Source organism: Urocitellus parryii, chromosome 6 (assembly GCF_045843805.1).
Source record: "Urocitellus parryii isolate mUroPar1 chromosome 6, mUroPar1.hap1, whole genome shotgun sequence".
NCBI lineage: Eukaryota > Metazoa > Chordata > Mammalia > Rodentia > Sciuridae > Urocitellus > Urocitellus parryii.
Genome location: NC_135536.1, coordinates 178807096 through 178822511, shown reverse-complemented (window position 1 = coordinate 178822511; position 15416 = coordinate 178807096). Strand labels below are relative to the sequence as shown.

Here is a 15416-nt window from a genome sequence, read left to right as displayed (position 1 = left end):
GGCCTCAGGCGTGGGTAGCAATCCTGACATCCCCAACAACTGGGGAACAGCGACATCTCCTGGCTGCCTGCAGCCATGACAGCCTCCCTGGTCAGAACCACAGGGCGTTCTGAGACCATCTTGTGCGCCTGATACCTTCAGAATCCTGGAAGGGGGCTGGGGTTGTGGCTCAGCGGTAGAGCCCTTGCCTAGCACGTGCGAGGCTCTGGGTTTAAGCCTCAGCACCACATATAAGTAAATAAATAAAATAAAAATATTGTGTCCAACTACAACTAAAAAAAAAATATTAAAAACAAAAATCCTGGACAAAGAGGTTTCAGCACCTGATTCCACCTGTCCTGAGTGGAGCCCAAGTGCCTTCCCTTCTGACCAGTCCCTCGGTGCTACTGCCACGGCTGCTCTATGGATCACACTCTGATCAGAATGCTTTATGGGCTCTGGGGTGAATCAGATTTGGTCCCAGACACTCCCAGGGTTTTGAGGAAGGAGATAATTTTCCACATATAAAATCACACAGACTGCCTATTGTGATGGTGCAGGCATGTAATCCCAGGGACTCTGGAAGCTGAGGCAGGATTGCAAGATCAAGGTCAGTCTCATTACTTAGCCCTGTCTCAAAACAAGAAATAAAAGATCTGGGGTTATAGCTCAGTGGTTGAGTGCCCCTGGGTTCAATTCTGGGGGATCCCCGAGGATCACAGAGTCTCAAGTAAAGGTCGAAGAGGAGAATAGTTTTTGGGAGGTGGGATCCAAAGGGGTTTTTGAAGGGTGGTCAGGGGTGCAGTCTTCTCCAGGAAGAGAGTGCCTGAGGACCCACAGGAACACTCCCACGCAGCCTGCTTGGCACCTGCGCCAAATCTATCTACCCCAAAACCAACCTGGTGAACATTTATAATTCACCTGTGGCAGGTCCAGAGATTCCAAGTGAGGAAAATGGTGAAATGTCACTCACGGGGTAGCATCTCCAAGGAACCCAGATTCGCTTCATGGATTCACCGCCTCATTAAAGAGCTCTTGTCATAACCCCAATGTAGACTTTTCCAGAAAGAGACTATGTGGAGACAGAGAAAGGACCAGAGCAGTCTTTATTTTACAGAAGAGGAAACTGAGGTTCAGGGTAATCAGGAGACTTTGCCCGAGGCCACCCAGCAAGGCCACACCACTGATCCTAGGTTGCCTCACTCTGACACAGCACACAGGAGCACGCACTCATGTGGCATCTGGTGCAGATGATGCCATAAACACGGGCTGGAAGGGCCAGGGGAGGGTCAAGGGAATGTGGGAGTCTGGGGTCCAGGCCTCTCCTTCCCTGCACAGTGGCCTGGGGCTGGGAACACTGCCACTTCCAGGGGGGGTGATGAAAGCAGCTTTTACAAAGCAGGGTCTGAGGCCCTCAGACAAGCCCCCTTTGTGGACTCCTCTTCCTCCCCACCCCCGCGGCCCCCTCGCCCTCTTTGAATGGCTGGCTCACACACACTGGGGATTTGCAACACAAATGCCTGGCTTGTCTCTCTCGCAGGGGAGTCCCACTGTCCCTGCCTTTTGGAGCCTTTTAAAGCTTGCCTTTCTCTGGGGGGGCTTTCTTCCCTCAGCTCAAAACCCCAGCCCCTAGAGGCAGCCACGATGGCTAATTAACGCTGTGTTAAAACACGTCCTGGGAAAGAGAGCCCGGCAGCAAGCTGGGGGTTCTCACCGCCACCAGGACAAGGCCAAGGCGAGGTGGGCGGTGGGAATCCGCACCGGGGGCTGGGCTCTCATTCTCAGGACCCTTTCTGCTTTTCTCCCCGCATCCTCCTTTTCAGTGGGCTTCAGAATTCCCCTACTCCCACCTCTCCCCAGCCACGCTGCCTGGCTTTCAGTGCCCAGCTCTGGACATAAACTATAATAACAGCTACCACCTGCCAAGACATGAGGTCTCAGACAGAAGGATATTTCAGACTCTCCCAACTACCTGGGGAGGCAGGCATTATCACCCTCATGGAGCAGATGCGATAACCCCAGCTCAGAGATATTAAGTGCCTCACCCGGAATCACATAGCTTGCTAGGGGCTGAGCTGGGTTTCAGACCAAATCCATTCACCCACCAGGAGCCTGTTTTAGGCTCCTGTCTAATGATGTGTTCCCAGTTTTATGTGACTTCTTCCTTCCCCAGATGCTTAGAGAACTTAGGACTGTCCCTCTCTGGTTCTACCTGCCAGGTAATTACCCAGCCTCTGCCTCCAGCAGCCCTTTGAAGACAAGCGTGATGTCCACCTATTCTAGTGCCCAGGAAGATGCCATGAAGAGGAAAAAAGGCCCACCCACTCCCCTAGTACAGAAATGGGACCAGGTCACTCAGAGGTGGATAGCTAAGGCAGCCATCCCCATGCATGTGAGTCTAATTAAGTACGTCATAGGGGTCTGCAGGATGAAGAAATAAGTGTTTATTTCAGAACTGGCCAGGCAGCCCTCTACCCTGCTGCTGGCAATGGAAATGGCACAATCACTTTGGAAGAGTTTGGTAGTTTCTTTAAAAAGTGAACATTCACTTATCATACAACCCAGCAATTCCGGTCCCAGGTACCCACACAAGGGCGATGAAATGAAATTGTTTGTTCTCCTAGAATCCTGTATGTAAATACTCATAACTGTATTATTCCCTCTCTGGAATGAACCTGAATGTCCATCAAGGTGAATGGGTAAACAAACTGCCGCACACCCATACAATGGAATTTAAAGGAACCACACTATGATACGTGGATCAAGGTGGGTCTCAACAACATGATGCTGAATGGAAGAAGCCTGATACCAAAGGTTCATGTTGATGAACCAAAGGTTCACATGATTCCTTTCATGTGAAGTCCTAGAAAAGGGAAAACCTTAGAAATAGAAGGCAGAGGGATAGTGGCCTGGGTGTGAGGGCAGGAGTGGAGATGGACAGCAAAGGGGCCGGAGGACCCAGGGGCAGTGGCACACACCTGTAGTCCCAGTGACTCAGGAGGCTGAGGCAGGAGGAGTTCAAGTTCAAAGTCAGCCTTAGCAACTTAGCAAGGCCCTAAGCACCTTAGCAAGATCTTGTCTCAAAATGAAGCTGGGGATGTGGCTCAGTGGTTAAGACCCCCTGGGTTTAATCCCTGGGCAAAAGGGTGGTGCTGGAGGAAACTTTGAGGGAATGAAATATTCCAAAAATAGGATTGTGGTCGGGGTTGGACAACTGCATACATTCATGAGAACCCATGGAACTGTAGACTTAAAACAAGTGAGCTAGCACTGAGAGTGTGGCTCAGTGTTAGAGGGCTCGCCTAATCTGCACAGGGACCTGTGTTGAGTGCCCAGCACTGTGAAAAACAAAAACAAAAACAAAAACAACCCCCCCCTCAAAAAAAAAAAAAAAAGCTTTATGAGCTGGGCTCAGTGGCACACATAATCCCATCTACTCAGGAGGCCAAGGCAGAAGGATCACAAGTTCAAGACCAGCCTAGGCAATTTATCAAGGCTCTGTCTCAAAATTATTAAAAATGAAAAGGGCCAGGATGTAGCTCAGTGATAGATAGAGCAGCCCTGGGTTCAATCTCCAATACTGAAAAAAAGTGAGCTTCATGACATGCAAATTATACATCAATAAAATGTATATGTTGTTTTCAAAGGTGTTATAAGAACTGAGAGGCCAAGGAACATCCTTAGGAGAACCTTAGCTTGGTGTGGGACACTGAACTTGGAAGTCAGACTTGGAGCCCTGGCCACTGACCAGCTCTGTGACTCTGACAGGCAGTGTAACCTTGCTGTCCCCCTGTGGCCTCGTTTATTGCAATAAGAATAGCAATGGTGAGTGTCATTTTGTGAGGCTTACTCTGTGCCACTCCTGTTTGGGGACATTGTCAAAATAAGGCTCGCCCCACAGCCGCCTGTTACTCCCATTCTAGAGAGGAGGAAGCTGAGGTCAGGCACCAGGTCAACAAAGCCAAGAGCTTCCACTGGGGCTGATTCTAAACCTCATGGCTTCTCAAGAGTCCCAGCTACCCTCTGGCCCAGCATATGTCCTCGATGCCGGCTCTGTAGGGCCCCCGGTGCATTCGGTGCCATAACCCCACACCTCTGTACAGAGCCCAGTGCCCTGGGGTTCAGCCACTTCATCTCCTGCCTTGACCTGTCGTCACCCCACTCTGTTTTGTTTCGTCTTTAGTGATGTTTATTCTAAAGCCATTGTCCCATTAATCATTGGGGATTTGGCCTGTGTTGCCCACCGTGTCCAGGCCAGCAGGGTGACATTCCCCTTAGTCCTTGTTTCTGTGGGGAACACACCATATTTGCTCTATGACTCAGTTCAGGCTAAGAAGCAAGATCACCATGTATCTTTGTTTAGAAGGTCTTCAGAAACTACTGGCTTCTAACAGTGACCCGTAGAGGTAACTCGGGTACAGGCCAAAGGGGTCTCCATTGCTCCCTCTTTAACTAGAGAAGCCCCACTTATTTTTTCCATTTGGGAGGGGGGGTCTCAGAACACAGCCCAAGCTGGCCTTGAACTCTTGGCCTCAACTTCCTGAGTAGCTGGGACTTCCTCTCCCAGCAAGTTCCATTTAAAAAAATCTGCTTTATATACTATGATTACATAGACTTCCAAAAAAAGGAATCTTTTTTTTTTTTTTTTTTTTTTAAGTGTGAAAGTTGCTATTCTATGCCAATTCTGAGTTTCCAAGTGTAGACCTGAGGCCTGGGGGTAGAAAGAACTTGCAGAGGGTCACAGAGGTCATGATTGACAGGCACTGGAGAGGTGGAAGGCCTCTGGACTCAGGCTCAGAGCTCTTTCCACGCCTCCACCAGAGCTGCACGGGGAACCGGAGCCTCTGCCTTGTGCACTTTTATGCCATTCTTGAGGATTCCTTAGTTTTAGGCTAGAAAAATCTGGAACATAACAACTCTCCCCGGGGTCTTTCATCTCCTTCCTCTCTCTTCACACTTCTTGGAGGCAACTGCCTGTTCCACCGCCTTGACATGTGACGGCGGCTGCTCCCTGGGCGGGCTGCGGAAATGGGCCTGCGATGGCTGCAGGTGCAAATCAAATAGAGGAAAATTCTGATAATTGGACGACAAGGGAGGTAGCAAGCGATTTTCCTCACTAAGGGCGACAAACACTTATTGGTAATGTTGTGTAACCCAAAAGTGAAATAAAGTTACCCGTGGACAAAACAGACACTGAACTTTTCCAAAGGCACATTTCTCTCGGAGAATAAATGAACCCTTGGAGTCTCGCTGTCACCAGTCCCACAATTATTAGAGTAGCGGTATCGTGCTCTCTGTTTGTCTCAGAAAAATATGACAACTTCATACTCTGCTCACCCCCTCAGAGATAAAGGGCAAGTTTGCTCTAAGTCCTAATTTACAAGGGGCAACACTTCTTCCCCTGGTGGGGTTGTGGATGTGATGCTAAAAATGGTGCTCGGGTTGACTTGTGGGTAATTGATTCTCTGACGCTGACAACGCTCAGGAAAATGAAGGTATAAATAAATGATGGAGCGCCACCCAGCCTCGGAGCGGACACACAGCCCGAGGTCGGTGGAACTGGAACAGCACCTCGTAGCAGAGGGAGACCTGCCACCTGGAAGGTGAGAGCAGGCGGCCCTGGGGGCTGGGCGGGATGTGGGCAAGAAAAGTTGACATTGTCACCAACTAAGAGACACCGAGTCAATGAGGGCCATCGCCATCATCGAGGAAGACGGGTGAGTACATTTGGGTCCCAGTCTGGGGGAAATGAAGAAATGACCCCTCATTAGGGGTTCTGGAACATGCTTTCCATGGTTGGCACCATCTGGATTGGCCTGGATGTGTGGCACCTTGAGCCCTGGAGAAGTTGCAGAAGCCTGTGGGAGGCGAGGGAGGTCTCAATTCTGTGGGGGCAGATTCTGGGGCAAGCCGTGCTCTGGATGGATTTCTGTCAACGCTGGGGGCTCTGCCATGGATCAGAGAGGAGCCAAGTGGCTGTGCAAATCAATACCGTCCATTGATCGCTAGAAACCAATTCAGCACAATTGCCTGGAAATTGATAACGTTTTCCTCTCTTGTTCAATAGCAGGCGTGCTCCTTTCTCTAATTTTTAGACACAATTATCTGCCCTTGGAGCCTTCCATTATCCCATGCCTGTCCCTTGAGCCTGGCTTGAATGATCCTGAAGTGTGTTTTTCGTTTGTTTCTTTGTTTTTTGTTTGTTTTTCACCAAAGGCTGCCTTAAATCCTTTCTAGAAGATGGTGGGCATCATTGTTTTAAATGATGGCTCAAGATGTTTTCTCATTAAAATCTTAGATTTGGGGGTGCAGCTCAGTGGTAGAGCACTTGCCTAGCTTGTGCAAGACCCTGGGTTCCATTCCCAGCACTGCAAAAACAGAATTAGATTTTATTTTATTTTTTAACTTGGGAACACTATTGGTGGCATGGCTTATAAACAGGGTCAGGAGATCAATGCTTTGGGGTTCTGAATTCCAAATCAGATATTTTAAAAAGGTAAAAAAGAAAAAAAAAATTCTCTAGGTTTTCAAAAGTAGCCTTGCTAATTTGGGTGTTTGTGACCAGATGTCTGCTGTGAGCTAAAGGTATCTGCAGAATCCTCCTGGCATTCATAGCAGGAAGGTTGGGAAAAAATGGTAACTGGTGAGGATCAAGCACCTGAATTCAGAGGATCTCAGATATAATGAGTCACAGAATTAGCACTGCAGAAAGCTACTGGAATGAAGAAGGAAAGGGTTCAAACTCTAGAATGCCCTTGGGCATCCATTTGCTGTCAGTGTGGTTGCTGGGTTCAGGGTACGCTTCATTCAGTGAATTTTATCTCATTAGATTGTGCTGTGGAGTGTGTCTGTCAACAGCTATTTTATATTTTACCAGAGGCTAGATAATTCTTGTGGTTCCTATCTCTGTGCAGTGGAATTTGGCGAGGAGCCCATGGATTAGGACTAGGTTTGCACAGCCCGGGGTGGCTGGGTGTCTGAAGGCCCCCTGTGGCGGGGGGGTGTGGTTTATGGAAAATGTTGAGCTTCTTGTTAGACCAGAATGTGTGGGTCCTCAGTCTTGTTTTGAACAAATGGGGTGTTCCTTGCTTTCTATAACTGGCTCCCCAGAGTCTCTCAGGAGGTTATTTTCAACTCTGTGAAACCACTGGGTATGCAGAGGGAGGTGCCAATCAAGCAGGTGTCCCTGTTTGATCCCCTTTTGACTTCCTCAGAGGCCTAGTGACAAAGAGTAAAAGATTTCCATTTCTTCAGACCCTTTCCCATGTGCAGGTGATGAATCTGAAGCGCCCTGAATAGGGAGCGCTGTGAATAGGGTATTGTACACAAGAAGCTGCCTCAAGGAGCAGGAGGAAGTCTGCTGGCCTGGGAATTAGGGGGCCCATTCTGTAGTGCCCACTCCAAAGCTAATTTTGATGGAGGACCATGGAAAAAGGCCCTTCTCCTCTCTGGGCTCGTTTCTTCCGCTGTAAAACGAGGGTGGCGATACCTACTCCAGGGCCAGTGGGGGTGGCTGCGCAGGACAGGGGGGAGGGGGGCTGGGGATCATATGTGCCAGCCCTGGGCTAGGAGGCAGGGGAGAAATTAGCCAAAAGCAGGGGCCTAGGGTTTACTGGGGCAGGAGTCTGAGCAGGAAAGATGGTGATCAGCCCAAAGCTTTAAAAAATGAACCGCCAAAAAAAAAAAAAAAGCAAGAAAACCAGGCTGTTCCAGGGGGCAGAAAACTCAGTGGTTTTTGTCAAGGGGGGCTCCTTGTCTCCAAGGATCTCCTTGCTTAGAAAATTCCACCTCTTGGGCTGGGATTATGATTCACAGGTAGAGCACTTACCTACTGTGCGTGAGGCACTGGGTTCGATCCTCAGCACCACATAAAAATAAAATAAAGATATTGTGTCCACCTATAACTAAAAAAATAAATTTAAAAAAAGAAAAGAAAATTCCACGTCTTGAGAGGCGGCCCAGGTCAGGTGTGATAGGGTGTGAGGAGGACAGAAGGCTGCAGGCCCTTGGGCGGAGGAGCAGAGAGTCAAGTGCAAGTGTATTCAAAGGGCTCAGCACAGGGTGCAGGTGTGGAATCTCTGGGTGGCACAGCAGGCAGATATGAAAGACGCAGCCCTGGGGCAGACACCAGGTTCTCTTCTCTAGCTCCAGTCCTTATCGTAGAGGAAATGTTTAACAAGGGGCTGGGGTTGTGGCTCAGTGGTAGAGTACTCACCTAGAACATTCAAGACCCTGGGTTCGATCCTCAGCACCACATAAAAATAAATAAAATAAAGATATTGTGTCCAACTACAACTAAAAATTAAATTAAAAAAAAAATGTTTAACAAGCAGTCATGAATCAGTGGCAGGGATATGTTCTGAGAAATGCACCACGGGGCAATTTCATTAAGGTGCAAACGTGATAGGCTGTGTTTACACAAACCAAGATGGTGACGGTTCTGTCACTGGGCAGTGCAATCTTATGGGACCACCATTATATATGTGGGCTGTTTGGCCAAAACACTGTTATTTGGCACGTGGCTGTATTAGGAGGCGAGGGGGATTTAGGTTTGACACCATGAGAAAAACATCCTCATGATAAGAACAGCCCAGAAAAGAGCCAGACTGGAGGTCGTGAGTTCCCTATCATTCACTGACAGCGAGTGCTCCCCTGGAGGAACTGGAGGACTCCCTGGGGAGGAGGAGTGCCTCTCAAGGAGGGTCTGACCACGGTGCCTGAAGGGGCTGCTTCCTCTGGCTCTGGAGGGGCAGGGGTCTCGGGCCACAGGGGGCAGTCTCCATGGGTGTTCCTTCAGAGCCCAGGCATCCCTGGGTCAGTGGAGACCACAGAGTTCTGCCACACTGGCTTACTGGGGCTCTCAGGTCCTGTCAGGACTAAAGTTCCTTCTGTGAAACCTGAGCATCTGAGAGAGGTTTACACGTTTACTCCCTTCCCTCCAACTCCACAATGAAAGAAACAGGTTGAGTTTACCCTCCAAGTGGGTCCATATTAGGTGACACAGCAAAAGTTTCTAGAGAGTTCCTTAGGTGCCAAGCTACTCTCTTAGGTGCCTCAACTCACCTGATCCTCACAAGGACCCCATATAGGTGACACTTATCGTCTCCATTTTAGGGTGGGGGGGAACTGAGGCCCAGACAGGAAAAGTCACTCATTTTGGGACACACATCTAAGTGACATGTGAGCCAGGGTTTGAACTCAAACGTCTGTCTCAGAGCTGAGCTCTCACCCTGCTAGCTGCTGTCACGGCTATGCTGAATAGTGGCACTAAGGGAAGGCACTCTCTTCTCTGCTTTCCCTGGTGAGGATGAGTTCTGCTTCTTGTCCCCGAACAGCAGGGTGTGACTTCAGCACTCCCTGATGAGATGGCCAGGGTAACTTTATCATGCCCATTTGCCACACAGAGAAATCAGAGCTGGCAGAGGCAGAACTTGAACCCAGGTCTGCCTGGCTTCCAGCAACTGGGTTCTTTTTCCTACGGCTTCCAAAGGATGAGGATGGAGACTTACTATGGAGCCAAATCCAGTAGGCAAAGGACATCCCCACGGCCACGGCTGCTGCTGCCCCTGACCATCCCCTCTTGCTCTTTTGCAGGTGCCTCCCTGGGGGACAAGGATGCCACTCTGGGTGTTCTTCTTTGTGATCCTTACCCTCAGCATCGGCTCCCACTGCTCCCCGTCTCCCTCTCTGCCCCTCAGGTAAGCAGCCCCTGGATCCCTGTACCTCTGAGCCATCCCTGCACATCTCAGGGAGGGGACCAGACACTGAGTCCCAGAGGTCATTCAGCCAGGGTAAGTCACTGAGGATGATAAAGACAGGGGGCAAAAGAGGAACTTGCAGAGGCGTGGCGAGTCTGGCTCCCATTGTCCACTCTCCTGCCCCCACACCAACCTCTGACTCCTTCACATAGGATGCGGCGGTATGCAGATGCCATCTTCACCAACAGTTACCGGAAGGTTCTGGGCCAGCTGTCTGCCCGCAAGCTGCTGCAGGACATCATGAGCAGGCAGCAGGGGTAAGCAGAAAAATTTTCCCACACAGCTGTGTATCAGGGTTTGGAAGGCCTGATGCAGGAGGCCAGGGACCTAGTTTGGTCTCCTCCCTGACTTAGCATCTGTCATTGCTGGACTCTGCACAGCAGAGGGGCCCCAGCGTCAAGCTTCAAATTGCTTCCACACCCATCGTGTGCTTTTTCCTTTGCGAGGCTCCATCAGTAAGTGCTGATGGCAGTTACCGTTTGATCATGGCTGTGTCAGAACCAAGCCTGCACAGAACATGGACGCCAGCACTCTATCAGGCACACAGAAAGCCCTTGGCAGTGCTAGTCACTATTCTTAGTTTCTTCTCTGATCATTGGAACAACTCAACAAAGTAAGGACTCTCAGCCCCTCTGTACAGATCCACTAATGACCTCTAAAAGACACAGAACCAAACAATGGCAGAGCTGAGATCCAAACAGCCCGATTCCACATCCTGTGTATTTGTTGTACTTTTTATTTTGAAAAATCTCAAACTTACAAAAAAAAAAAAGTAGCAGCAATAGTACAGACTTCCATCTACTCTTCCCTGCATTCAGCAATTCCTAACATTTTACTACCTTTGCCTCCTCTATGTCCATAGCTAGGTATAGATTCATACAAACACGTACACACGCTTATTATTATTCTTTTGAATATCATTTTTGCTGAACCATTTGAGAACACAGTGCAGTCATCATGACTCTAACCCTTGAGCACATCTGCACGTGCTAACAAACCTCCCAACAGGACATCCCCTTACACAATCGCAGAATAATCATCACTTAGAACCCATATTCATATTTCATCGGTTATCCCCAGATGTCCTTTATAATTATTTCTTCTTCTGATCTAGGATTGTGTCCAGGAACATAGGTTTCATTTGGTCATCAGGTCTCATTAGTTTCTCTTAATCTGGAAGAGTTCCAAAGACTTTCATGGATTGACATTTTTTTAATATTTATTTTTGTAGTTGTAGCTGGACACAATACCTTTATTTTATTTATTTTTATGTGATGCTGAGGATTGAACCCAGAGCCTCACATGTGCTAGGCGAGTGCTCTACCGCTGAGCCCCAGCCTCTTGCCCCACCTGCATTGACATTCTTGACTAGTAGAAGCCAATGCTCTAGATAGACCATCCCTCGCAGTGAACCAGCAGAGGCAGCCTCATCATTAGATTCAGGTTAGAAGCTCACCCAGATGTTAGTGTGTTCTTCTTAGTAACCAGTACCAGTATCCATTATTCATGGATTATTGGTGGATGGTAAATTTGATCACTTGGTTAGCATGGTGTCTGCCATTGCTGTCTGCCAGATGAATTAGTAATCTGGGAGGGATTTTCGGGCTATGTGCGTTTCCATGGTGCACTTTTCATTCTGTACATAGCGCCGCCCCAAATGTTGATGAATCTGACTCAGTTGTGTGGAAGAATCCACATCAGATATTGAATTAGTCATAGGGATGCTCACCCGTGTGTCCACATCCCTACCCAACACCAACCCCAACTGTTTCTCCTTCTCTAACCACAAAGAGAGAGAGAGAGGAACCAGGAGCAAGGAGCCAGGGTTCGGCTCGGCCGCCAGGTGGACAGCATGTGGGCAGACCAAAAGCAGACAGCACTGGAGAGCATTCTGGTGGCCCTGCTCCAGAAGCACAGGTAGGGATGTGTGTGTGTGGTCTAGGGACCTCAGAGGCTCCTTCCCCATTCTCTCCAAAGGCGAGAGTCTCTCTGCCCAGCAAACAGAACAAGCCCCTTCTTTTCCTTTTATACACATCAAGAACAGAAGGACTGCAGTCCCAGCTGTTTGGGATGCTGAGATGGGAGGATCCCTTGAACCTGTGAGTCTGAGACAAATGTGGACAGCATAGACCCCTATCTCTAAAAAAAAAAAAAAATAGAAGAGAGGAAGGAGAGGAAATGCGTGACAAGTGACAGAGATTGAATGTTATCTACTGCTGTATGTCCCATGTATATCAAGAGGCCAAATTCAATGTCTGTGCCCTAAAATGTCACTCACTGAATGGTTTTGGGCCAGATCCCAGAAATCTGAGTTTCAACAAATGTCCCAGGTGATTCCCACATAGGCAATCTGAGGGGTATGCCCAGGCTTCTCGGCCAAGTTCACAAAACTATAAAGCCAAAGGCAGGCCGGCCTTCTCACGCCCAGTGGTAGACCAGCTTGTACAAGTGCACTGTCCTTAGTGGAAGAGATGGTCACAACAGTTATGTCCCACCTCGCTGACCCTCACATTCACACTGGGAGTCAGGGAAGATCAGGAATGAGTTTTCCCATTTTACAGAAGAGGAAAAGGGAGGCAAAGAAGAGGCTACAGCTGGCCTCACGTCAGGGACTGGCAAGCCCGGATATGCTATGCCCCCTGGAACGTCTCTACACAAACTGTAGTTGTTTTTTTTGTTTGTTTGTTTGTTTTTGTGTGTGTGTGTGTTTGGAGAACAACTGCTGTATTTTAGAGCCTGATTTTATTTTATTTATTCATTTATTTTTGTGATACTAGGGATCGAATCCAGGGATGCTCTATCCTGGCATCTTTAAACTTTTATTTTGAGATGCTGAGGGTCCCACTAAGCTGCTGGGTTGCCTCCATCTCCTGAGTAACTGGGATTATAAGTGTGTGCCACCACACCCGGCCCCCAGAACCCGATTTTGAATGGACCACAGGCAGACCTAGGGGCTAAAGACCAACTCCCTGCCCACAGCAAGGGGGGCTTCCTGATTTCTTCCTCCAAGAAAGGAGCAGGTTAGCGCTGCCCTAAAGCCCCAAGGCTGGGATTCTAAAAACACTGTCTCTCAGAAGGATGCTCTGCGGCCACTCAGGTAATCATTCACCTTCTGTCTCTCTCTAGACGGCCCTAAGCAGGAGTGGCCCCAAGGAGGGCCTATCCTAAGAGCTGGGGCTTTGTTCTGCAGGTTAAAAGCCAGAGGCTTCACAGAGCTCTTTGGAAGGGCCTGGAGGCCACTCCAGCCATTGTTCCCTTGCAGTTCAGCTGCTACCAATTTCATGTTGTCACTAAGTCTGCCTGAGAAAACAGAACGAGTGCCTAGAGGGTTACAGTTCAGAGTATCACCACTGGACAGGCACAACTTGTGCCCCCCACACCTGTGTCCTCACAGCCGAGGTTCAGGGTTAGGTACCCTCCAAGGGCCATCCAGGACTACTATGTGCCATGTTCCAGGCTGGGGACCCACAATGGTCAGGACAGAGGCAGCCTCCTGGCATTCATAGCACACTGAGGTGGCAGGACTTACCTAAGAGCTGCACAGTGGATTATTGAACTTGTGATCAAAGGAAAGAGAAGTAGGGATGTGGTGCATGTCTGGTTGGGTGAAGCTGACTCTGGGGATTTGAAGTGACTTCTTCAAGGAGGAGTGACCAGTCCAGGGTCTCCTTGAGAGCCAGTTGGCAGGGCAGAAGCTGAGAATGGGGTCTGCTCTGCTGACAGGCATGAGCATCCTCCCCTCTGCCCTGTGGCTGCCCTGTGCTGTTTCGTGAAGCGAGAGGCCAGCTCCTGGCCAGGAGGCCCATCCCCTGGTTCCAGGCATCCCTCCCTAACTCGCCCTTCCTGCAGTCTCCAGACTGAGCCTTCTGTTTCTTTCTGCAGTGGGAATTCCCAAGGATGAAGACCTCAGCTGGGGCTCAGACCACCTGGAGCCCAAACACAACTGGATCCAGTTAATCCTATTTCACTTCTGACCTACTTTTTCCTTTGTAAATACAATAAAATTCCCCCCTACTGTTCTGCATTTCAATCTTATCTATAGCCTATTTTTTATTTTTTAGGTCTTATAGAGTTATAATTCCCAAAGTGGCCTTACAAGGTATAATAAAAAAAAAATAGCTAAGGCCGGGGATGTAGTTCAATGGTAGAGTGCTTGCCTAGCATGTATGTGGCCCTGGGCTCAAGCCCTAGTACCATTAAAAAAAAAGAAGAAGAAGAAGAAAAGAAAGAACGAAAGAAAAGAAAAACCTGGGTTGGGTTTGTGACTCAGTGGTAAAGCATTTGCCTAGCATGTGTGAGGCACTGGGTTTGATTCTGAGCACAGCATATAAATAAATAAAAGTTCATTGACAACTGAAAAAAAAAATATATATATAAAGAAAAGAAAAATCTAACATTTACCAAACATAGAGGGCCTGCTGAGCAGCTTCATGAACAGAACCACAGAACCTCTCCTCCTCACACAGCCTCTCAGCAAGCTGGCAAGTACTGTGATTCTTAGACAAGGAACTGAGGTGCTGAAAGGTTAACCAAACTGCACATGGTCTCCTCTGGCAAGTGAGAGAGAAGGGATGCAAACCCAGGCTGCCTGGCCCAGAACCAGGCTCTCAGCCATAGGTCTCTGCCCTGTGTCAAGTCACCCTTCATCCACTGGTGACTGGCTCATCCTTTTATTCATTCAACAAATATTTATAAGCCAGGCATGATGGTGTGTATCTGTAATCCCAGCAACTGCAGAAGCTGAGACAGGCAGATCACAAGTTCAAGGTCAGCCTTAGCAACTCAGTGAGGCCCTAAGCAATTTAGTAAGGCTCTGTCTCAAAATAAAAAGGGCTGGGGATTTAGGTCAGTGGTAAAGTGACCCTGAGTTCAACCTCCAGTACCAAAAAATAAAAAATAAATATTTATGCATACACTGTGGTCCTCTTCGAGGAAACACTAATGAGCAAAGTCCCTGATCTCACAGACAGTTATTCTAATGGGGGAGGGTAACAAAAACAAGTAAACACCCAATGGTATGTACAAAGGACAAGCTTTGAATGGGATGGGAGTGTTGGAGGGTGTTAGTTTATCTCCACTGTGTACATGTGAAGGCCTCACTGATGGTTTGACATTTGAGTCAAGACCCAGAGGAGTGAGGGTGGTTGGCTTTGTGAATAGGTAGGGTGAAAAGTCCTCACAAAGGCGCTGAGACAAGATCATGGAAGGAGGAATATCAAGGTCAGTGTGCCTGGCTAGAGCAGAGCCAAGGTGTGGGTGAGAGGAAGGGAGGCTGAGGGAGTGGGAGGCAGCTCACGGGAACCTGTGGAGGGGTTCAAGACACAATGTTACCAAATCGAGTTGTAGAGCTCCAAAGTCGATTCCTCACAGTGATTCATGGATTGCGCGGCATCCTGCAAGGACCCCCAATGAACTGGGTAGCAGTGGCATTGTAGGGCAAATGGGCTGAAAAAACAAAAATGGAACAAAAAGCATGCTGGTCGTTTCAGAGATACTTTCTTTATAGGGTTGAAGCAGAGGGGACTTCCTTATGCCAGCTCAAATTGACCAGGCCCCTTAGATTGCTTACTGTGAATCTCCTGAGTTTTGGAAAACCACCCCATTGAAAAGTTGTTTGATTACTGTTCTGGTTTGGTCTGATCTGTTGGAGCTTAGTGCAGCCCTACACAATGGCCTCCC

General features: G+C 48.7%; 1 protein-coding gene across 1 annotated transcript; it reads left to right on the top strand.

Annotated features, from left to right (window-relative positions):
* Positions 1-9594: 9594 nt before the first annotated feature.
* Ghrh (growth hormone releasing hormone) lies at positions 9595-12873 on the top strand. The gene is made up of 4 exons (XM_077800176.1): positions 9595-9677; positions 9890-9994; positions 11535-11654; positions 12864-12873. Exons 1-4 carry the CDS (start codon positions 9595-9597, stop codon positions 12871-12873), a joined length of 318 nt encoding a protein of 105 aa, XP_077656302.1.
* Positions 12874-15416: the final 2543 nt, after the last annotated feature.